This window comes from Alligator sinensis, unplaced genomic scaffold (assembly GCF_000455745.1).
Source record: "Alligator sinensis unplaced genomic scaffold, ASM45574v1 scaffold680_1, whole genome shotgun sequence".
Taxonomy (NCBI): domain Eukaryota; kingdom Metazoa; phylum Chordata; order Crocodylia; family Alligatoridae; genus Alligator; species Alligator sinensis.
The window spans coordinates 905,645-931,503 of NW_005842508.1; the positions used below are offsets into that span (position 1 = coordinate 905,645).

At 40.7% G+C, this 25,859-nt stretch overlaps 1 protein-coding gene across 1 annotated transcript in view; it reads left to right on the forward strand.

The window, feature by feature from the left end:
- Positions 1–25,859, forward strand: part of SLC9A2 (solute carrier family 9 member A2) — a 65,324-nt gene that overhangs the window by 20,726 nt on the left and 18,739 nt on the right. Inside the window, exons 2-5 of the mRNA XM_025213187.1 lie at positions 5,760–6,223; positions 13,380–13,630; positions 22,777–22,994; positions 24,191–24,393. Of these exons, the coding sequence (XP_025068972.1) occupies positions 5,760–6,223; positions 13,380–13,630; positions 22,777–22,994; positions 24,191–24,393 (1,136 nt within the window). The remainder of the gene's footprint in view (positions 1–5,759; positions 6,224–13,379; positions 13,631–22,776; positions 22,995–24,190; positions 24,394–25,859) is intronic.

Here is a 25,859-nt window from a genome sequence, read left to right on the forward strand (position 1 = left end):
CGCCTCCTCGGCCCCTGCCGCGCTCCCGGCCACGGGCGCCGGCCCCCTGCAGACGCCGGCCGAGGACACCCGGCTGCACGTCTTCACGCTGGACTACCCGCACGTGCAGGTGCCCTTCGAGATCACCCTCTGGATCCTGCTGGCCTCGCTGGCCAAGATCGGTGAGTGCCGCCCGCCCCCTGCAGCGCCTCGGCTCGCGCGGCCTGGAGGGGCTGCCGGACGGGCCAGCTGAGCAGTGACGGAGCGGGGAGGGCATTGACTTGGCGGCTTGCTTTCAGAAAGGCTTGTGCCATCTCTAACTAGAACTGCACAGCTGTCAATGTATGGCTGGATCTAGCTGTGACTGGGTATCCATATGTCACTAACCATCTAATTATAACTAGACAGCTAGAAATGCATGGCTATAGCTAGCTATAATTGTCCATCTATATGTAAAGCACTGTAACTAGACAGCTAGAAATGCATGGTTGTAGCTAACTGTGACTACATCTATATGTAATGCACTGTAACTAGATATCTATAAATGCATGGCTGTAGCTAATTGTAACTGTCCATCTAAATGTAACGCACTGTAACTAGACAACTAGAAATGCATGGCTGTAGCTAGCTATAATTGTCCATCTACACGTAATTCACTAACTAGACATCTATAGGTCTGTCCTATTAAATTCTAACAGTTGCACTCTATTTCAGGCAGTCCTTTCACATGTAGTGACGTGAAGAGATGGACCTTTATAGAGTAACTAAATAATATAGGTAGGTAGGTAATTTAGTTGGTGGCTTGCTTCCAGGAAAGTTTGTGCTACTTCTTTGTAACTCTATAACTACGTATGTATAGCTGTATCAAAGTATAACATAGCTATATCTAACTAGTTATAATAGCTGTATCTAACTACAGTATATATGTCTGTCTGTATATGTATATGTATCAGCCTTGTTGCATTCTAATTGCTGCACTCTAGGCAGTCCTTTCACAGAAAGTAACATGAAGAGCTGAATCTTTATAGACTAACTAAATAATGCAGATACTTAGATAGTTGGTAGATAAATAGTTAGATAATGTAGTGACTTACTTTCAGGAAAGAAAGCACTCATATAGATAGGTAGATAGATATATCTATATCTATAGATAGATATATCTATATCTATATAGCACTTGCTTTTCTTGCTTTGCTTACCTACCCATCTATATTATTTAGTCTAATAAACATGTGCATCTTCACTTCACTTGCAGTAAAAGGGCAGCCTAGAGTAGGGTGCAGTGATTTAGAATGCAATTGGATGGAAGGATGGGACCAGTTTTCTTGAAAGCAAGCCATGAACTAAATTATCTATTTCCCTACCTACCTATATTAGTTAGTCTATAAAGGTGCATGTCTTCTCTTCACTCTCTGTGAATGGACAGCCTAGAGCAGAGTGTAGCTGTTAGAATGCAATAGCAGAGATATAGATAGCACAAACTTTCCTGAAAGCAAACCCCTAATTAAATTATCTATCCACCTTTCCATATTATGTACTTAGTGCATCTCTACACTGCCTTCTGACTGACTTCAGACTAAATGGGCTAATTCCCTCTCTACCTTTTTCTTCCACTGTTAAAACCTGGCAGTACAGCTGCCCTGTCTCCTCTCGCCCCCCAGTCTGTTGTGAAGGAGAATCTACCAAGTGGCCCCTCATTCAGGAGTTCTGCTTTGTGTTTGGCTCTGCCTGCCGAGCAGGAAGAGACAGTGAAGCTCCTAAGCAATTGTCTTCTCATAAAGGGTGGGAAAAAAATCTATATTGCTGCATATTGTGCCTCTGATGGCTCATTTGGCCAATACCCAGTTGGATATGAACCCCAGGGTGATTTGCTTTTGCTCTGTCCTGGTCTCATTTTGCACCCTGTTGCTTTATTCAGTGAGACACAAGCCATTGCAGAGTGTATTTTCACTGTGATGGGTACAGTGAAAGCTGCTTGGATAAAGGATAACTCTTCGAAGAGTCCCTGAAAAACAAGCACTGGAGGGATTGTCTTTTACTGCTTATTGGCGGGTAATTTGATGTTTTTGCATGCCTGTTGGCTAGCAGAGAATTTGGGTTACTTGAAGCAAAGTGGTAAGAATGGAAAGATTTCTTTATCATTAGAAATTGTGCCAAGAATAGTTAAAGGAGATATACACTTTAAATTATTTGATTACAAAATAAGAAGAACAGCACTGAAAAAACAAGAATTTCATTCATCCATGTGTGTTAACGTACAAATGGCATGCATCCCTTCAGCTTTGTTTCCCTGCATTCACATTTATATGTACTGCTGTATGAATTTTACATGCTCAGTTCCATGGCTTAAAACAGTGGGGGACAAACCTGTTTTGGGGACAAACGTCATACCCTGCCTGAGTGCCACTCTGATTCCTTCCCCTTAACTGATCGGCTGCTTGGGTTTCTGCTCCCTGCCCTGTGCTCCCTGCCTGATCTGATGCTCTGCTTTCTGCTCCCTGGCCTATCTACCACTGTGCTGCCAGTCCCCTCCCCAATCTGCTGTATGCCACATGGAGGCTACCCATACCACTTGTGGTACCCATGCTACAGGTTGGGTACCCCTGGCTTAAAATAACTATACCTGGCAGACAGTTTACCTTCTTTATTAAAAAAATGCACCCAAGAAAAAATTGTGGCAAGGGACTGATGGAAAACAAATGAAAATGTTTGACTACAGTATTTTTCCAGTGCTTACCTACATCCTGGGAATAGTCCATAGAAATACAGCCTTGAGTGAGTTAGAAATGACATTCTTTCGTGTGGGAAAAATTTGTATTGGATAGCGTCACTCTCTTCTGTATACCAGGAAGTTGTATTTTTATTTTTAAATTAAATTTTTATGACTTGCTAAAATAAAACTGAATCTGGCAATGTAATGATTTGGAAAACACAGGTTATTGACATGCTGTGTAAAAGCAGTAAGATGTTCTGTAAGCCAAGGCATATATTTAGCTGCTTAGGTTTATGAGTAGTTCTTGATGATGATGATCTTAGCCTTGGAACAAAACTTTAGAAATAGAAGAGAAAATATGCAATTACTAGGTTTTGACTTGAAGTGCCTGATTTTTTGCATCACACATCAATGAAAATTATGAACACATTTATTTAAATAACTAATTTAACTCAGTATGTAATCATCACTTGTAAAACCTTATCATTCCACTTTTGAAATTGAAATATATAAAGCCAAATTTTGAGTAGAAACCATACAGTCCTGTTTCTGCAAACACCACTGTATGTGCTTATTATATGGCGTATGGATTGTTTTCTTGAAATCAGTTGGCCACATTCTCAGCAGGTGCAAATTATTGTGGCTGTAATCACTTCAGGAGAGCACCAAAAAGGTGTCTATGTGATTCATAGCCCCCAAACTCCCTTCTTCTGGCACTTAAGTGCCTAAGTTGTCCCTTTGGGTACATATGATTGGTTCAGGCACTCTATGAAAACATGGCTGGAGGAGACAGAAGCTACAGTGGTACTTACGTTGTATAGCATAACTAGGTGGTTAAAGCACTTGCCCAGGAATCATACAATAATAGGATTGGAAGGGACCTCAGGAGGTCACCTAGTCTACTCCTCTATGACCCTGCTCGAAGCAGGACCATCCCTGACTAAACCAAGTCAAGTGTTTGTCTAACCTGCCCCTTAAAGCTTTCAAGGATGGAGATCCCACCATCTCTTTCAGTAGCTTGCTTAACCACTCTCAGTGAGAAAGTTCTTCCTAATATCCAACTTAAATTTCTCCTGCTGCCATTAAAGAGCATTGCTTGTCCTGTTCCTCATGGCTGCAAAAAATAGTTTATCTCCATCTTTCATATAGCTACCCTTTAGTAATTTGAAGATGTATTAATTATCTAATGAGTTTTCTTTTCTCCAGACCAAATTAACCCTACTTCTTTCAACCTTTCCTCATACGTCTTGCTTCCCTGGCCTCTGATCATTTTTGTTGCTCCCTACTGGACTCTTTCTAATTTCTTGACATTTTTCTTGAAGTGTGATGGCCAAAACTGGGCACAGTATTCCAGGTTAGGCCTCACCAGTGTTGAATAGACTAGGAGAATTGCTTCTCTGTATTTTCAAGAGATGCTTCTATTCATATAGTAGTCAACTGCAGTTGACTCTGCAATTAGCCAACTGCAGTAAAGTGCACGTGTAGATGCACCCAGTATGATGTTCCTTTTTTTTCCCCCAGGAACAATTTAGACCTTTAAGTGTAGGCAGAAAGAGGTTTAGGTCTGAATCCCAGTATCTCTTGAGTTAGGTGCTTAAATCTGCAAACTGAGGCAGGGTTTCAGATATGCCCACTTCTTATAAGTGATTCTTTGCTTAGCTTGCTTGCTGCTGTAAATTCTGTTCTGCAGTGGCTAGATTTCCTTGTTCATTGCATAGGGAATTTAGGTGCCTAACCTAGCATTGTGAATTGTACTTCGGAACTGGGCACCTCAAAGTTAGGTGTGGCAACACAGCATTACCACACCTTAGTCCTTTTATGGACTAAGTAACTTGCAATAATAGCTCAAGCTCATAAGATATGAACAAATTTAAATAATACCTCTCATTGTGCATGAACAATCTTTCATTAACCTAGAGGCCAAGCTTATTAAGCTACTGTAAATATTTTTACTAGAGTTGGCTGGAACATCTTTTAAATAAAGGCATTTTCAGCTTCAGTAAGACGGTTTGTTTTGAGTTATTTCACAGAATCACATTGATCTCAGTAAAGTTTGTATCTACAAAGTTTTTGAAGTCTTGGTTGGCTTCTGCAGGGCAGGTTAACAGAGAGAGAGAGAATGTACAGAATTGGGCATCTGAAACTTTTAAACAAGAATTAGACACTTTGGGGAAATACAGTCAAAACCATTACAAAATTTTTTCATTTAAATGTGAACTGAAAACAGTTTTTAGACATGAGAGGGTTGTTACGAGTGGCTGTTGTTCTCTGGTCTTATTATTTATCCTGCATGGTGGTTTTACGGTGTTGCGCTGCTAAAATAATGATGGACTCTAAACTGTATATAACCTCCTTTTGGGCCCTTAGATATGACACTCGCACTGCATTCTTCTATCCAGGATATATCTTGTGTGCCATGGAGTTGGAGGTATGCTGGGAGTTCTTACTCTCCCTAATCTCATAAGCAATCTGACCCAAAGCCTTTCCATTTGCCTTAGTGGCTTGGATGAAAGCCAGCAAGCTTTGAGGAACTAAGGGAATGATTTTGCTGTGTAATAGCTCTGGTGGAGAAGAATACCACAGCCTGACTGTCATTCTTATTGTTTTAAAAACTCTTTTCTGTTGGAGCTTCTCAAACTTCCTTAAACAATATTCCTTTTGAAAATCAGGCCTTTTTTTTTTTTTAAAAACAGTTGTTTTAAATTATTGCCATTATCAAATATTTCAATTTGCACGACAATTTAATTAATTAAAAAAACCCTGAAAAAACCATGAAGAATTGTTGAAAAGGTTATTGAAAATGTTTTTGTCTACATCTATTGCATTATGATGTACTATTTTTTATTCATCATAAAAAATGAAGAAAAATAGTATCTGATTAAAAATATAGGGGTATATTGAAATTAATAATAGATATAGGTATACTGGAGCACATGTAAAGACACCCAAAGTTACTTTGTGATTCCTGTTTTTTTGATGTAAAGACTAAGATAACAGAAATGAAGATAGTTTTTGGATTCCACAGAAATACTTTTTTCATTTTCTTTTGTTTGACTTCCCCTTGAAGGCTTTCATCTCTATCACAAGTTGCCCTCGGTAGTACCTGAAAGTTGCCTGCTTATTCTGGTTGGACTACTGCTGGGTGGAATTATTTTTGGAGCAGAGGAAAAGTCCCCACCTGCAATGAAGAGTGATGTTTTCTTTTTGTATCTCCTTCCTCCAATTGTACTCGACGCAGGATATTTTATGCCAACTCGTCTTTTCTTTGAGAACTTTGGCACTATAATCTTGTATGCTGTAGTGGGCACACTCTGGAATGCTATCGGGATTGGGGTTTCCCTCTTTGGAATTTGCCAGATTCAAGTATTTGGCTTGACTGATATCACATTGCTGCAGTGTTTGCTTTTTGGCAGCTTAATTTCAGCTGTGGATCCTGTGGCAGTGCTGGCTGTTTTTGAAAATATTCATGTCAATGAACAGCTTTACATCCTAGTGTTTGGAGAGTCTCTGTTGAACGATGCTGTAACAGTGGTAAGTTACTTTTACAAACCTTCATTTTATCGAGTACTTGACTGAATACTATTGTGCCATATTTTTTTTTCTGGCTGGTTGTCACAGTTTACTGAAAACCAAAACTAGGGAGTTGCATTGTATTTACTGGATTCTCTTTTGAGGCAAGAATTCCTAGATAATGAGTAATGATGGCACATTATTCCAATAATTTCACTATCCAAAATCTTCAGTCTTTAGAGTATCTTTGGACTCCTAAGCATAATTTATAAGATTTCCTCCGATGCAGAAATGTGTGTTGTTCCCAGCATGGATTCCGTGGCATACCTCAGAAAGTGTACAAATCAAATAAAGACCACAAACTTGGGTTCTTATTAATGTGTATTTGATGTGGGCCCCTGTCCAATAACATATGCACTAAGGTCACCAAGTTATTTAGCATAGGCTGCCAACCAGCCATCAGATAGTACTTTTGATCACTAACTAGCTGAGCCTGGATTCGGATGTTCACCTAATGATGAAACCAGGCAAAGATGGTTTAGCATTTTCCTGAGCCATCCACTATCTTTGTGCAAACCTGTTTTCATCATATCTGAAATATCATCAGACATTGTTGCCTAACGTAAAATTCTTACCCATGCATTAATTGCCTTCTGTCATGGTTCCTGTAATAACCTATCTTGTGATCAGTAATTCCAGTTCTTTATATTTTAAGGGCCACAGAATTTCAAGAAAGGACTATAGAGCTTTCCTTCATCATTGATTTTTTGTTTGTTTGGGGTTTTTTTTGTTTTGTTCATCTCTTAATGCAGAATGGTCCTCAAAGTTTTTAGACTTTCAAGGACATTCTTTAATCTACCTCCCTGATTTCATGCTGCTCAATATGGTCCTTCAGTATCGGCCACATTTTCCTTTCCTTCCTATGATTCTCCAATTGGTTTTCCACTTAACACCTGACAATTTACCTGATTCTGCCCCCAGTCAAGCTACTGAATCGCGTCTATTTTTTAAAACTTGTCTCAGAACCTTCTTTTTCTGGTTAGCTTATGCCTGATCTATCTCTATCCCCCCGGTAGTAGTCTATATTGCAGCATGGTACTGCAAAAACAAATGTGAAATGATTATTTGAATTTTAAATTGTTGTTGAGGTCTTTATGCTAATAAGGTCCCAGACACTGAGGTTCTTACACAGGCAGGCATTGCAAGCATCCTCACACTGTTGATGAAATCACAGATGAGATGGGCAGGCCATATCACCAGGCTGTCAGATGAGCAACTGCCAAAGATCTTTTATAGTGAACTAAAGGAGGGAAAGTGCCCTCAGGGTGGCCAGAAGAAATGCTTCAAGGACTCCCTTGAGTCATCCTTGATACATTTCAACATTGTCCCAAAGTCTTGGGAAGATCTTGCTCATGATTATGCCACCTGGCAAAGCCTCATCCATATTGGAGCTACCATCTCTGTCTCAGAAATGCTGAGGCCGAGCAGAAGCACAAACACGTAAATCTCGCAACAGCAGCACATCCGCTGTTGATCAAACAACCCAAAGTGGCATTTCTTGCTCTGTGTGCCATAGACAATTCAAAGCACAAATTGGCCTGATCAACCATTTGCGTGTTCACTGAAACCAAACCAGCCAGATATCATGGTCATCTTTGAATTTGAAGGATGAACAACAAAAACTGATAAGAAGCCTTCTCGCTGTATGTCTAGTATTTGTTCTTTGATCAAAGTGGTGATGCTTACTCCCAACCAGCATTTTGTATCTACAGTGGACTGACAGTTCTGTTTCCATAATGCATGTCTTCCATGCAGATTTTGTAATTGCTGTTTTGCTTTTAAAGAGATGAGTAAATCACTGATATTTTGTCCTGTTTGGGGCACACTTCCTGGATTCTGTTGGACTCATTTCAGCAGATGTGTTGATCATGCATTCACCTTTATGGCTGTTTGGTCAGGTAATGGAAGTTGATATTCAGTTTAGTCCCATTTCATAGGTAGTTTTAGAAGATTCGTAACTGATTAACAGAAAACCTAATAACTACCACAATTTAACATCAGTCCAGTCATGGCTGGTGTTGTAATTCTGCCTATCAAAATTTTTCATTTTTTTTTTTTTACTTGAAAAATAATGCAGGTGATTGAATTTTGTGTTGTACTAGCAGACTTTGGTAGAACAGAGAAGTATTGTGGGCATTTAGCAGTATGATCTCTCACTGTTTGGTTGAGCCAATATACTTTCAAGCCTCTTGCCTCCCACAGTCTCCACCATAAAGTAAAACATATTTTTGCTGTCTTCCAGGATACCATTCCTTAACCAAATTACCAGCAAAGGGAGTTGTGAAGGGTAGTCAAGCTCATCCAGCCCCTGTAGTTATGCTCCCAGATGGGACCAAAAATGACTGTTGACTGCTGGCATTTGATAGGGAGGTGGAATGTCAAGAATCTAAAAAGTGAGTGAGGAGCTCTATAGAATAGTGGCTGAAAATATGTTGTCTGATGTAGTCTCTTACCATCTAAATGAACTCCACTAACAACAATTGTTTCAGAAGCAAGGAACAATCCATCATATCTTTTAATAAATGGCATAAAATGCCAATTAGTTCATTGCTGCTCACTCTACTTGCCGCTGCCTCACTGTCCTTAACGAATGTATTCATGAAATTCAGCCATGCGTTTCCCACCCCCCACCCACCCCCACCTAATACAACAAGTTAACCAGCTTCTTTTAAAAGATAGAATATTGCTTGCCTTCCCACCAGCCCAGACACTACAGCTTTGGTCTTGACAAGAATGCTCTGCTTTCATCACTGTGCAACTAAGGTGCTTCCCAGTAAATTCCAGAAGAAGGATTTAAGCCAGTGGTTTTCAACCCTTTTTCATTTGCAGACCCCATTTGGACATTTTGAATGGAGGTGGCTGACCACCCTTTAAATTGTAAGTGTGGGTAGTCACATACTTGTGATTGATCATAGTCATCTTTTGTAGGCCCCATAGGCATAGTTTACAGACCCCTGGGGGTCTGTAGAGCACAAGTTGATAACCACTGTCTTAAGCCATGTGACTACTCCATTTTGGCTGTGCCATGCATGTACAGTGAGCTCTGAGAGCAGTGCCTGGTCAGCGGAGGCTCCTACCAGAGCACTGCATGAGCAGGGTGCTCTGAGCTCACCAGCTGACCAGGGCAGGGTCTGGTCACCCCTGCTGTTGCATGGCTCCAGAGTCCAGGGGGCAAATGATGCTGCTGTTTTCCCTTTCCCTCTCCCCATTCCTGCCAAATTCAGCAGCTGGGGAAAGGAGGGGATGAGCGGAAGCTGCAACACTTCACTATGTGAAGGCAGGGATCCAGATGCACCCTGTGGTAAGAGCTTATGTGTATCAGAACCAAAAGGTGGGTTGTGTCTGTGCCACTACACCCCTTCTGGATCTGCCTCTGGTGTAAATGAAGTCTTTTATATAAGGTTAAGATCAGGGCCAGTGCAGCCCTAGGCATTGTTTATAGCATGGCAACATGCAATTTGATCCTTGTTACAGAGGAGAACATTGTGGTGTTAATGCAAAGCATTTATGATAATAAGGCAAAGACTTGTTGAGAATTCTGTACTGGGACTGTGTCAAAAGAAACTGAATCCATTCTAACAATTTGTAGGGTGCAGGTTTTTCTGTAATGTTAGGGGGTTGTGTTATTGGAAAATGTACATATTGGTAGGGGATTGCTTCATGTTCATAATGAGTTGAGTAGGTCAAAAACATATGTTTCTCTATGGGTTTATATCAGTGGCCCTCAGGGCATCATGTCTCAATTATGTGCCCAATATAATTTTTTTATAGGCTTTGAAAATATAAAAGGCGCCTTTAACTTTAATTTAAAGACATCTCCTTCACTGATAAAAACAATGAGCCACATTTTGAGTTCTGTGTAAGTGCTGCAGAAGTAGGGTTTTAACATGTAAAGAAGCCATGCAGGGGTCTAAACTGCTCTTCTTGCTTGCTCTGGAGCAATAGCATGTGGCATCTCTGTCTACTCTACTGCACAGAATATACTAATATAGAAACAGGAGCAAGGAAGTGGTGTAACCATTGGGTCTTTATTTATGTGGATAGTAGATGGGATTGCACAGTTGAAGACATCTACAGCTATCCTGGTGTGTTTTATTTTAGCAAAAGGGTCATTGTTTATGCAATTTGTTACTACTTCTTGACTCAGCATTTCTGTAAAGAAATTTTAACAATGTCACAGCCAAGTTTAGACTCAATGTAGCCATTTTTTCACTTGTTGTTATATATTTTTTAATTCTGTTATTCAGTTCTTCTCTTTCATTTGGCCAGATGGATCCTTAATCAAACAATAGGCCAAATCTTATGGTCCTTGAGTAAATATAAACCAGCATGCAATCCTGGCAAATCTGAGCTAGTCACAGACCAAGCAGCTAAATTGTTAGTGCAATACAAATACAGGTAAGATACCCATATGAAAATAGCATTGCTCATGTAGAAACCTTATTCAGTTTAATAAAAAATTTAGAGAGAGGAATAAAAAACTTCTGTGTAAAAGTTCCATATTGACTACATGGTGTGCTGCTGAGGTTGCAACTTATTGTGAACATTATTGGTTCAGCTTTCAGAATTTGTGAACTATCTAGATTTTATAGCATGTGTGGGTGGCCTTCAAATTGTGTTGTAAGTGTAGACAATTTCATTCTATGAATCTTGTGTCTTTTAGAGTAGCTGGAATATTGAATGTTACTGAAATGTAATCCATACCATATACCGTTCTTCATCCTGTATAAAACTGGAATGGGGACCTGATTAGGAAAGCATAAAAAGCACAAATATAAATTTAACATTTTAATATTCAACTTTTATAAAAATACCATTAGTTTGGGACCTTGGGAAAAAAGATATATGTTTTCCATTTAATGTTGTCAGAAATTAATGAGTCATTATCATACAACCAGCACCAACATGTGAAATGAGTAAAAGCTGACATAGTATCAGCTAACAACCAAAGAGGTATTTCATTTGTCATCTTAATGCACATGTGTATTGGAAAAGTAAATACTCAGTGACTCTATCATCAAAAGAGAAATGCGCATATTTACTGTATTTACTCAATTCCAAGATGAGGTGTCCCCCCTCCCCCCATTGGCATGGGGGAAAAAAACACTCATAATCACGTAGTAAGATTTCTTTATAATTACATTGTCTATCATTAAACTGCTGCCAAAACCAGTATATGCTCAGCAATTAGAACCAACTACTAAGTTGATTAAATACAGCCAACACTGAGCATGACTAAAACACATGGGCCCCATTGGGCAGACATGCTGATGGGAACCCTTTTTTATGGCACTTAACAAAAAAAAATGGGTTTGGTGTTCCCTCGACAGGGAACTGGCACCAGGTCTGGAGATGCTGCAATACCAGGGCCAAAGTTACCCCTGACACCCTCCTCTTCATGCCAGAAATGCTTGGTCTTGGCCAAAAGGCCGAGATGCTGATAGGAACCTTTTTTGTGGCCCTTAAAAAAAGAAACAGGCTGGTGTTTCCTCCACAGGAAACTGGCACTGGTCCTGGAGGTACTGAAATACCAGAATTGGGAGGGCCACAGCAGAGTCAGTCCTGACAACCTCTCCTTGGTGCCAAAAATGCTGCATTTGCTCTTAGTCAAAAAGGCTGAGATACTGATGGGAATTTACCATAAAAATAGGTTGGTGCAGTCCATCTACTTAAGTTACATGGTATTTCCCATTAAGCACAGTCCCGTCACTGTCAACTTTTTCAAGTCATGGTGAGCCACATCATTGCATACCCAGAATCCCTCTATCAGCTCCTGTCTTAGCCTGGCACATATGATTAGTGTTGGCCTCACCCTTCATGAGGTGAAGCTGTACTAGGTTGCCCTGCGCCCCCTCTGCACTTAAATTTTTGGAGCATCCTAGGACTTGTGACAAGAACTCATGAGTCATGAGTGGGGGCTGATTAGTACATGGATCCTCTGTTGGGGTATCTGGAATATACACACCTACTGTGCAGTGCTGAGTTGTGAGGTTACCATGGAGGTTGGGGCCATATTAATCATATATGCCAGGTTGAGAGAGGGCAGGACAGAAGGATTCTGTGTATGCAGTGTTGTGACTTGCCCAGCCCAGCAAACTATGTGGTAGATCATGAGCCTTCTGGGTTTGGACTAATATCATGCATAGTCTACCTGGCGGAGGAAAAACCACAATCTTAGCCTTTTGGCTAAGATAAAGCAAGACTGGGAACATCTGAACCCCAAGGCCTCCAGGACTGGGGCTTGTAGGTAGGATGCCTACCTGGATTTGGGGGGAGTATCTAAAACCCCACACCAGTGGGTCTGGGAGGGAGGGTACGTGCCCAGTGGTAGAGCCATATAGACTTGATGATTGAGCTCTGTTCAGTCAAATTTTTAACCTTGACTATTGGGCCTTGCCCACTTTGAATCTAGAACTGATTTGGCCTTTGAAATGAAATCTGTATATGTTTATATTAGATTGCCAAAGTGCTGCTCAAAATTATGTTTATGAAATACCTGTCTTTAAAACTTGCAGAAATTTAAAAAAAAAAAAAAAAAAAAAAAAAAAAGGTAACATACATCAATTCTGGATGAACTAAGTCTATGGCACTATATGCAAATTGCTAGAGCCATGGTTAATTTCAAGGGTTTTTTGGTTTTTTTGGTTTTTTTCTCAGGAAGAACAGGGCCAGACAATAATGGGAGGAGGAAGAGACTGCCAGGGGAAAAAGTTGATGGGAAGTAGAGAGCAAATGGCTACCTGATCCCTCAGATTTATTTTTCCTGTTGTAGCAGCGGGTGGGGGACAAATTCAAGGCAAACCTCCAATTACTAGGTTCTATACCTGGAAAATTGTAACAAATATATACATTTTTCACATGGAATCTAATTAGTGTGATGTCATCTTATAATCAGGGCAATCTTATGTTCAAATAGATATTGTAAGTTCGTTGTAGAATGTCTGGAAGTCTATGGATAACAAACATTAAAGAGAGAAATACTAAATATTTAGTAGATTTCAAAACTGAATTCAGAGCAGGGACAAAAAATAAAGTTCCACATTAAAATGTAGGCAGACTGCTGTTGAGGGAACTGCTGAAGGATTCTGAGATGTAATGCACTTTCTTTTTTCCGTAGGTGCTGTACAATCTGTTCAAGTCTTTCTGCCAGATGCGCACAATTGAGACCATTGATGTATTTGCTGGAATCGCTAAATTCTTTGTAGTGGGGATTGGTGGAGTGCTGATTGGAATCCTCCTGGGATTTGTAGCAGCATTTACTACCCGTTTCACTCATAAAATCCGAGTTATTGAGCCACTCTTTGTCTTCCTGTACAGTTACTTGTCATACATAACGGCTGAAATGTTTCACCTCTCTGGCATCATGGCGTAAGTACCCCCACAGGATGCTTTACTAATAAGAAAAACAGCAAATGAGAATGCAAAACTAGTCTTCAATGGGGATCAGATATTGCAAACTTTTTCTTACACCGAGTAATGTTCCATCACTTGAGTAGTGCACTGATTGTGTCCACTTAAAGGCATGATGGGATCTGATCCACAGTCCCAACAATTGCTCTGCCTGCCATGCCATGCATGCTTGGCAGGATGCACGGTTGAATTGGGGTTAGATCCCAGTTACACCTTACTTGTCAGTGCAGAGGGAGCTGGGATAATGAATGCAGGTTCCCCCTGCACTCACAATTTAAAAACTGGGTGCCTGACAACCAGCTGATTGTCAGCTGGGATTGCACTGAGATCTGGAACTGACCCAAATGCAGTCACTTTCCCCAGCTGACAGTCAGCCGACTGTTAAAACCCTAGCTGAGCTGCACACAGATTTTACAGGTCTTGGAGCACAGGAACCCCTGAAGAAACCAAATCCCAGGATTCCCATGCACCAGTATGATTAAAAACCAGGTGTGCCGCCTAGCTGGGCTGAACATATGGTTCTTACAGGTCCTGATCCCAGGCTCCTGAAGTGCTGGCATAAGTAAAAGCTGTGAATGCAGCCTATCGGGACTGCACACCTGGTACTTTTAGGTCCCTATGCACAGGGACCCAAGGATCTGGGAGCTTCTCCCTGATCCCATGTCCCATTACCTGGGATCTTTAAAAACTGTGTATACTGTTTTCTGACATTCTCAGTGCATGGGGATCTTGGGATTGAAGAGAGCTCCTTGATCCTTGGGTCTCTGGGTGCTGGAGATGTCAGAAAACCATGAACATAGTTCAGCTGCACACATGGTTTTCAGATGTCTGGGGTGTAGAGAGCCCAAGATCAGGGAGACACCCCCTGATGTCAGGCACACTGCATCTCCCCGCCATGACCCTCTGTCTGCCTGTGGGAGATGGGTCTTGGGTCCAAGAACTGGTTCTGCCCCCAGCCCAATGGGGTAGGGGACATCTATGTCATGGACCTTGGGGCTGCCTCAGGCTGGCTCCTGACACTCAGCTGAGTGTTGGGATCTGTTGTGGGCCAGCCCAGAGCCATCAAATTGTTTTATATGCTGCAGAATCTAGCCCTAAAGCAAACATCTCAGTTTGACTTTTGGTGAATAGGTCTGTGTATATCTGTTTTGGGATATGTGTTTGTACTGTGTGTGTACATACTCTATGTGGTATATATACATAATTTAGTTGCATGTAAAATAATATTTTTTCCTGTTACTTTTCATAACAGTATGATTGTATTCAACTGAAATCCTTCAGTTAGAAAAACAAAATCTGTGTTCTATGCATTATCTTAGTTTTAGAAAAGACAGCCATGGCATGCCAGTATATTTAGACGGCTTATTTTGATTCCAAACAATTATATAGGGCAACCTCAACCTTCCTTAATATCTTTGCATTGTTCTAGTGGCAAATATGATGCAGTTAGGATTTAGAAGTATTAACTTAGATTCCAGAAGTTGCTTGTTGATCTCTCTCTCACACTTGCTGAAACCTCTTTTAATAACTTAGAATACTTTTATCATCTGATTGAAGACAAAACTGCTTACTTTGTATTGCTGGCATGTCAATTTAATTTCCTCCAGATCACAGACATAATATAATTGGAAAAACACTCCTAATTATTTACGTTAAGGTTACCAAACCAAACTCTCTCCTGTTCTCTCCAGTCCCTTGGGCTACCAGAAGGCCACTAGAAGTTAGGGGGCATAGTGTCGGTTGTGGCAAACACCACCGCCCCTATGATCAGCTACAGACTTTAGGGTCCCCAGGCACCAGTAGACATGGCAGTTGGCAGCTGGAGGGGGAGTGAGAGCTGATACCATGCCAATTGCCCTCTGCCTGCTTCACCTGCCCCACTATTGTAGTACTGCCCCAGCTATAGGCTTTTATCACATGCCCTGTGCTGGAGCCAGAACTGCTACCACAGCATGGCAGGGGCTGGAGCTACCTCCATATATTCTGGTTCAGAGCTGGTGCTGCTACTTCCTCATGGTTCAGGATAGGAGCCCTGTGATCCAGATTTGGACCTCCCTACAGGATGAGTTTGATACCTCTGACTTAAGTTATATGAGAACAGAAGCATACTACAAAATAAGTAGTGGAAGGTATTTTAATAGAAATAAGGAGTTAAGGGTTACACAGGCTTCTTTCTGTGGCATGAACCTAAATAAAGTAACACATGAATCCAGTTTGACCCAGCTCTGCAATGTCCCATCCTTTCCCTTTGCTGCTATTCATAGCATCTATGTGTTCTCCAGTTTCCTCCTGTCCTTAGTCAAATGTCACTGGTGACTTATGATTAATTATATACTTAAAGGGCTTCTAAACCAAAAAGTACTGGTTAAACTCTACAGGGAATAATAGTTGTTTGTATAAAAATATTGCATTGGACACTGAGCCTAATGTAAAATCAACAGATGATACTAGGGCTACTGTAGTGTAACTGGGACCTGTACCTCGGTGCAAAATAATAATGAAAATACGGAAATGTGTATACCTCATACTTTTTGCTCTTGACAGTCCTAGGGTCAAGATGCAATAGGCTCCACTTTGGCTCTGAAGAAATGAAGAAAAACACTAAGCTTTTATCCTCTACCCCCACTAAAAATTTATCTTTCCACGTGTCTTGTGTGCATTTTTACTCCAAGCTTATATTTGTAATACTTCTTATTAGATTGTGAACTAAAGAAAAATATGCATCTCTGTGTCATGCTGTGCCAATATTATACTTGGGCATTTCCTGGAATAAATTTAATGTGATCATTTATAGCTCAACCTCTGGGTCATGATGACCACCGATGGGAGAGGGAAGGGTCTGGAATGCTCTCCTCTCTCCCTATCCCATTTCTTTTGCCTGCATGATCTATTCAGACCTTGAACCTGACTGGGCAAGTGTTAGGTAGGCATTGTGTGCCTGTTATCTCTCCATATAGATTATCTTAGGTCCAGTGCAGCCAAGTAGTGCTCCAGAGTTTGGGCAGAGGCAGATGCTCATTCTACCCTTTTAATACAAACTACGTGATTTACTGTATTGAAAACAAAACTTTAAAGGCAGGTTTTGATGTTCATTCCTGATCTATTTTGTCATCTCAAACAGAGTTCACTAAATGTTGGAGAGTTATGGATTCAGTCCCATTGCAGGTCTTGGACCTATAGTCTGTGCTGAATTGGAGCAGTGCAGTGTAGTACTTGAAAGAAAGCATAAACCTGGGTCACCTTTTACCATAAAGAAAGCTTTATACCTTTGCATAAAGCGTAAACCTAGGTCACCTTTTTACCATGTCTGGTTATTGTCCAGATAAACGTTACAAAGTGCCATATATTCTCATATCTTTATAAACATCGGTGTCAGAAGCACACTGGCCAAGTTTGCCGATGCCCCAAAGTTTAGTGTCATAGTGTCCACACCTGAGGATAGGCTAGTGATCCAGGTTGACTTGGATAAGCTTAGTAAGTGGGCAGATATAAACCTGATGTCCTTCAATACAGAAAAATGAAAGGTACTCCGCTGTTGGGGGGTGGAGGGGGGGGAACCCCACAGCACGCTTATAGGCTTGGCAGTGCTACACTTGCTAGCACCACGGCTGAAAGAGACTTGGGGGTTATGACTGTCCACAAGATGAACACGAGCCACCAATGTGATGTCGCAGCTGGTAAAGCAAACAAAACTTTGGCTTGCATCTATAGATGCTTCTCAGGTAAATCTCGGGATGTCATCCTCCCACTGTACTCGGCCTTGGTGAGGTTGCAGATGGAATAGTGCATCCAATTCTGGGCTCCACAATTCAAGAAAGATGTGGAGAAGCTTGAGAGAGTCCAGAGGAGAGCCACATGCATTATCAGAGGGCAAGAGAACAGGCCTTATGATGAGAGGCTGAGAGCCATGGGACTCTTCAGCCGGGAAAAGCACAGGCTCAGGGGTTACCTGGTGGCTGCCTATAAGTACGTAAGGGGTGCGCATCAGGATCTGGGGGAAAGTTCTGTTCACCAGAGTGCCCCAAGAGATAATAAGGGCCAACAGTCATAAACTCCTCTGTGACCATTTTAGGCTGGACATACAGAAAAACTTCTTTATGGTCTGAGCCCCCAAGGCCTAGAATGGACTCCCTCCAGAGGTGCTAGCACCTACTCTGGACTCTTTCAAGAAACGTTTGAAAGCTTATCTTGCTGGGATCCTTTGACCCTAGCTGACTTCTTGCCCTGGGGGCAGAGGGCTGGACTTGATGATCTTCAAGGTCCCTTCCAGCCTTAATGTCTATGAAATCTATGAAACATATGAAATGTACCTTTCTTCCAAAAATCACCTGCCAAAATTAGGGCATGTATTTAGCAGGGGAAGCTTATTTCCTGACTAGGATAAAAGCACCCTGCTTTGATTCCTGCTCCACAAGTGCAGCAGCTGTTGCATTGCTATTCAGGCAACTGAGGAAGTTAGTTGACTTAATAGCTCATTGTTCTTCACTCCAGAGGTGTTTATGATCACCGCCCCCCCCCCCCCCATTTGATGGCCAGGATGTTCCACTAATTAAGTTAACCTTTTTTAAGGGAATTTTGCTGTCTCCTACCTGCTCTCTGTCTCTTTTCTAGCATTTCATAGAGTTGGAGTCTCACTTTAAAATTGTAGAGCCACCAGTCTTCAGCAATGGTTTGGGTTTCAGTTTTAGTTAATCAGGAAAGGTGAGCCAGTCTAAGACTAGGCTCCATCCTTGCTCTATGCAGCCATAACTCTGCCATTCAAAAACAAGGTGTGTATTATATTCTGGAGCATATTGTATGTGAGAAAATATGATATTAAACAGTTTTAAAAGGTATTATTTGGAAAAGTGAGAACTGACTAGAAAATGAGGAGTTTGTAATGTCATTGGTGTAAAAATCTTGGATTCTTGCAGCCTGAGAAAAGGTGAGCAACCTGTCTGAACAATAAATGAGACTTGCATAGGATGCAAGCAAACCAGTGTAACCACTGTACCAGTGGAAGTAAAAGGATTTATGCAATTGCTGACAATGACATTTTCTCTCCAACAGAATTCAGGGATTACTTTCAAGAAAATTATTTCTTTTTTATTTTCTGAAACATGGGTTTCCATATATCCTAGGCAGTTCTCAGTTCTGAATTTCTGAAACTTGGCTCATTTACCTGGATGGAAGAAAAGTTAGACATTTAAAAGTCATGATTCCAATAGATTACAGGAAAAGAAAATGTAGTATTATCAAACAATCAAGATATATGCACCATTTCCCTTTTACTTGTGTGCAGCTCGTGAATGCTGCGATGCTGGGACAGATGGAGAGTCCCACAGCAGCTCTCTAGCATGCTCGGCAGCAAACCTGGAAGTGGACTGGAATTACTTCTGATCCACTTCTGAGTCTGCTGGGGAGTGCGGTGGGCCTGCCCCCTTCCTCCCCACCCCCCATGCCCCTATGGCTCAGCAATCAGCTGCAGGGGGATCCTGGGTGCCCCTCCAGACCCAGGAGGCACCAGTCACCAAGCCGGGGGGTATGGGGAGTCCCCCAGTACATTCCCCAGTGGGCCTGGATGTGCTTCTGGTCCACTTTCTGGTCTGCTGCCAAGTCTCTGGGGAGCTTCCCGTATTTCTGTGGAACACTGCATCTGCCCCAGCACTGCAGCATTCAGAGCCTCTGCTATCTAGAGGTATGTAGAAAAAACATTTAAAGTTGTATCTATGTCCGAATCGCTGAATCTGTCTGAATTTCTCGAAATCGATTCGTAGGGTTCTGAATCGATTCGGAGAGATTAAAGGGTCCTCTGATTCAATTTGGATTCGGAGATTCAGCTACTTAATTGGGCCAAATCTCCGCTGAATCGAATCAGGGACTGAAGCTTTGCACAGCCCTAGTATCTATGGGTATAGACACAAATACATTTGGAGCCATTACAGAAGGGGAATATTTCAAAAGGGCAGCAGCTGTTACATTCTAATTGTTACATTTGGATGAGCCAGGAGTGATACACATGTAGCAAAACTGCTCCTCTTTGAGCACTGGATAAAGTGTTGACTGGAGATGCAGACCTCTGGGGTGTTGGTAGCTACTTTCACTTGATGTTTCATTGTTTAGATTACCCAACAAGTTCCAGGGTTTCCTCAACCTGAGGGGATTCAAACCCATCAGGCTATACAATCAGTGGGTTGGGGGTACCCTCTACTCTTTCTCTTGAAGCTGAGAAAGTGTGCGTCAAAGAATGTACAAAACAGGGCCAGAAAGACAGCAAATAGGGAACCTGAATCTGTAAGCTGGGGATAAAGACATTAATTTAGCAGAAAGGTGTTCCTGTTTCTTGTCTTAGCACCCAGGGTTGTTTGTGTGTCTTATCAAATGATCACATGGATCACCCCTCCTACTGAAGCTGTATCAATATGGAGAAAGGAATGCAAGAATCACCCACTTGACTCTTCTATAGTTTGGTGGTTAGGATAGTCTTGAGAGGTGAAAGATGTGGTTTTGAGTCCCTCCAGACCAAGCTTAGCCTGTCAACCAGGGCTCCCACTTACGAACAAGTTCACATACTAGATTTATTTTTTCTATAATAGTTAGTGGCTGTGGAGCTACCACCCCTATTTTGAGTGAAAGTGACTATGGATATTATGCTTTGTGCTGGATGTAGTAGTGATGGTGCGAGTTGGATGTGCTCAGGGCACACCTAATTGATCTATCCATTCTGGGAGTATAGATAGAGTTTAGGCTTGGCTTCTAAATCACAGCCCAAGTTCAGATGGAGATGAGTTTTGCACATGTTTGAAAGTCTACATTTAGGTGTTTAGTGCTTTTTTTCAGCCAAAATATAAGTGCTCATTGAACTTAAACACCTAATGGTTTTGTAGCCCCTGGAGCAGGGTTATTCTGAGTCAGTTTTTTGTGACCTAGGCAAAATTTAGGTGCCTAAGTCCCATTTAGGCACCTGATTTACCAATTTAGAGCTGACCCTGTACCCTCTTCCTGTAATACAACATACTCATGGGGATGAGTGACTCTTAAAACAGCTATTTATCCTCCCTGGGGAGGCAACTCATAAATAGCAGGACTAGTCATACCCTAAGCTGCCCTAATGAGAATGTCCCCTTCTGAAGGACAGGAAATGGATTTTGCTGTAATTAGATCTGGACTTAAATCAGAATCATGAGCCTGAAAAATGGAGGGATCTGAACTTTTTAGCTTGGCTGTATTTTTAATTCTAAAGTTGCACCTTGTATTGTGAAATGTGTGTTGCTTTTTTTATTTTTATTTTTTGCAGTTGCAAATGAATGAGCTGAAAGAAATAAACATTGAAATTACTGTAAATTTAGTAGGTCAAAGAAACTTGAGAACTCAGTCCAGTGGTCTAGTTTATTCCAGTCACAACAGAAACTTCACTGTTTTTGCAGGAGGACTTTTATTACTCAATCGTGTGCTAGATGCAGTGCTATTGTAATCAGCTATTTATTCTTTGCCTGGTTTAAATATGGCAAAAGTCAACAACCTGAGATGAAAGAATGAGGGAAGTACAGATAAGTACAGTTTCACAGTAGGTGGAAAAAAAACTGTAAAACAAAATTGGGAAAAATAGGCGTACTCTCTCATTTGCAGGTTATATTGCCTTGTATACAACTCATTTAGGAAGACAAAGATCATTTTAATATTTGTAGTACTGCATATTTCAAGAGATGGAGAGGAGGAAAATTTGTTATTTCCTGTCTCTTCACTATATTTTGTTTCTGTCCATTTCCAGGGAGCTACAACAAGCTCTCCTTCCCAGAGACCCTGCAATTATAGGGTTGAGAACAGTATCTAATTTCCAGTCTTTTTCCAAATCCATTTAACTCACCTGAGAAGACATTCAGGTGGTACTGGGCATAATTTTCAGCTGTTTAGAACAGATGAGGGCTGAGTATGACCTAATCCTACTTTTCACTTTTTGTGGGCTTGCTAGGGAACAGGACAGTCCTAGGAGATGCTGAATCAATCAAATGACTGCACAAATGCATCTGTTTTTGTTATTGTTTGTTTTTTTAACAACAAAATCATAGGAAAGAGATTACTTACTCGGCCAAGAGGCCAGTATCTTATTTTGAGACCGTGCTTTTGTTGTTAGCACCCTAGCTCCTTGCATTTCTAAGCCCTCTGTACCACCCCCAGTGTATCCTTCTTGCAACTCTACTCCTTTTCCAGTGTAGCTTATCAAGCTGCATTCTCCTTAGGACTGTTTGACTAGCCAAGGACCAGTGGGATACATTGTGCTTCAGCCTGCCACCTCCAGCTTCCATCATGCCTATGTGTGTAGGGGAGGGAGCAGGGGCAAAGAGCAGGTCTGTTCCCTCGTGGTAAGATTCATTAGCTACAGGACTTCAAGCCTCTGGCTGTACAAAGGAGCCCTAGTGGGATCCAGATTCTTAAAAAACATCTGACTGCTGGTCTTTCTCATCCAGAGAAGACAGTGTTGTTTTCCAGGATCTGAAGAAAATTATAGCATGGACAATAGATCTTAAAAGCATTATCTCAAGGTCCTTTTAGATGCACTGCATATAAGTTGGTTGCAGTATCCTGTTATGATGTGGGTACCAAGCAACTAAAAGCAAGGTTGGCCAACATACAGAAAGCTGAATGGACAGGACCATCTGAAATCTAGGCTTGGAACTCGGGACTCCTTCCTCTCGGGGGAGTGTCCTCGTCACACAGCCACCGTCTGGCTTCCTCTTGCTTTCTCGCTTTCTGGCACCATGACTTGCGCATTCTTGGCAGCCCTTAGAGCTGGAATCAGAATTCAGGTATGCAGAAGGGCAGGTGTAATGTTTTGCTTTGTACTTTTTTCAGCTGTTTTCTTGGAAAGTGCAGAATATAAGTTTTCAGTGACCTCTGCAAAATGGTACCAATACTTTTTCAGAAAGCCCACCCCTCTGAAAAAAACTATGAATACATGTATATTAAAATGTAAAATGCAGTAGTGATCAGAACAATTATGTTGTTTATTTAAGCTGAGAATGGTAGTAAAGTGGGAATGCTTATTAGCTGACCATTTTAGTGCTGTTCTTCTGAGATGAATGGATTTGGAATACATACAATAAAGGATAATGTTTACCTTGCAGGATAACAGCTTGTGCCATGACCATGAATAAATATGTGGAGGAGAATGTTTCCCAGAAGTCCTTTACAACCATAAAGTATTTCATGAAGATGCTGAGCAGTGTCAGTGAGACTCTGATCTTTATATTCATGGGAGTGTCTACTGTTGGAAAAAACCATGAATGGAACTGGGCCTTTGTCTGCTTTACTCTTCTCTTCTGTTTGATCTGGCGTGCACTGGGTGAGAGAGTCTGAGATTTGTACTTGAGAAAGTAAAACACAAATCTTTTGGGGAACGGGCACTTTAAAAAAGAAATAGTGAATCTCTGTTTGAAGACTAAATGATGAATCTCTTGTCTTTATATTGGAGACTATAATAACATCTTACTCTACAATTGGCATGTGACTTCAGATCAAAGCTTTAGGGATTTTAATGAAGCTGAATTAGTCACTTGCACAATGGTCTCTTTACGTTTAGGTATCCATGATTTCAAAGAGTTTAGTCAGCTTTTATTAATGTCAGTCCCAGAGTTTTCTTTGATCTTTATCCTGCTCCCATTAAGTTAGTGTGAGCCTCTACATTTTTATAGCCGCAGGGAAAATAAAATTACATATTTGTCATGAGCACTTTAGCTGAAGGTACAGCTATGTTTAAACAGAAACAACAGAAGTGAAAGAATCTGCCAAAATAATTAACACTTCTGCAGCATAAAACGTATCCATTTTTAATGTTTATTTGTTAGTTATTGTCATAAATGTTATTAAGGGTATTGCAAGTAAATGTTTGTTTCCTATATTCTGAATTTCTTGGGCTTTTTAGAAAAGTAGGGTTTATATTCTGTGTGTTGAGAGGAAACAAATCCTTTCAAGAATATTCTTGGCTTCTGTGCCGGTGGTACAACCTCCTTTCAATACACAGGACTGCTGTAGGCCCCAGTCCTACACCAGTTTCATGCACGTGCTAATCTTTAATAACATGCATTTCCTATTGACTTCAATGGGCTTACTCATGTAAGTAGAGGTAAATATATGTTTGCAGGATTTGAGCCTAGGTAAAATTTTGAAAAAGCATCTAAAGTTCTGTTTTTTAAAGTATTGAGACACGTTGTCCTTTATGCAAACATGTACCTATAGATGTAAATATGTTTCTAGTGGGATTTTTGAAAGTTCCCGAGGCATTTAAGAGCCTTAAAGTTATTTTGGCAGCTAACTCCCATTACAGGCAATTTTTGAAATACCTAAGGCCCACATCCTTAGAACTACTTTTGAAAATCGTTATCAATTGCTTTAAACTAAAATTTCTTACTTTGCTAAATAGAAGTTTCCTTCTCTTTAAGAAATAATTTTAACGTGTGATTTTTAAATAAACATCAACACTGAGGAGGATTTCTATATTGCTTTATTTTTGCTTTTTACGTGTCTTCATCTTTTTCTCAGGTGTTTTTGTTTTGACTCAGATTATTAACATGTTCCGGACAATTCCCCTAACATTCAAGGACCAGTTTATCATTGCTTATGGAGGTCTCCGAGGAGCCATCTGTTTTTCTCTTGTATTTCTGCTCCCTGCTGCTGTGTTTCCTAGAAAGAAATTGTTCATCACTTCTGTTATTGTGGTGATATTCTTTACAGTTTTCATTCAGGTGAGACCTCTCCTACTGCTAGGCTTTATCTTACTGGTAGTTTGTGAATAAGTGGGAAAGAGAAACAGAAATTTTCATCTTCCTGAGTGAACCATTCTCAAAGGGTACCACTGACTTTGTCTTCTTATCTCACACAAAAATGCTGTGTTGTCAGTAGCCAGCTCTTAGCTACTTATGGTAATATGTAAGGAGCATTAAGTATTTAAGTGGCAGTGAAGATGGGGTAGAGATTAAAGATAATCTAGGCATGGCCCAAAACTAAAAGACTACTTTGTCTCAGTTTTTAATTGGTATGATGATACTGAACATGGAAGCAAATGACAGGGCATATAAATGGAAATTACCATAGTTGAGGGAGAAGCAAAAGTCAAAGATGTAATGCAGTCAAGTGAGGGCCTAGATAATCAGCACCCCCAAATTCTGAAAGAACTAAGGAAACACGGACTTTCCAGTGCAATAGGAAGTACTTTAAGAAGTTGGAGTTGGAGGGCAGCCATATAGTTGGAGAACTGCAAATGTTGTTTCTATATTTAAGAAGGTTGAAATAAAGAGATTTAGGCAACTGTAGGCCTGTTATTCTGACCTCAGCAGTATTGAAACTTTGGAAGGAATTTTGAATGAAAAAAAATATTAAAGTCCAGGAGTTAGAAAGAATACAGGATGAATTGTAACATGGGTTTAGCAAAGTTTTATTGTGCCAGACTAATGTATCATCTATTTTTATTAATGAAAGAGATTAGTTTCTAAATAAGGAAGATGCAGTAAAAATAATCTATCTGCCCTTCAGTAAAGCATTTGATATGGGTGCCACATGGGTGTTTATTAATTCAAATAAGGAAGATGTATTTTAGTACCCCCAGTGTTGGAGGAAGTGGGGAGTGCTCAAAAGGAAGGCTAGTAGGTTTGAGGCATGTTAATACCGCAGTTCCACAAGGACTGGTTTTGGAACAAATGTTGTTTAATGTTTTCATTTTTTACATTTGCACAAAAAGTATGGCTTGGTTGATTGAATTTTCATATGACACACAATTGGAAGCATACAGGAAAAACTGGATGACTTTGGGGACAAAAGTAATGGCAATAGAATGAAATGCAATAGGTCAAAATGCAGTCATATACTTGGGGATTAGTCATGAGAATTTATGCTGTAAACTAAGGGCTTATCGGTTGGAGGAGAAAAAAGACCTGGACATTTTAGCTAATAGCATGATGATGATGACTGAGCCACCCATGTAATGAGGGTTTAAAGAAGGCAAATGCAATCTTAGGATGTGTCAAGTGAGTTACTTCCAATAGAGAAGAGGAAGTATTAGTGCCCTTGTTCTAGGGTGATTGTGGAAACGCAGAGTCTATCATAATGAAGGAGACTAAAATATCTTGGCTTGTTTAGTTATGAAAAATGAAGGCAGACAGAAGAGACTGCTGGCTAAAACACATTGAAAAGGAAATGATATAAACAGCAGGAA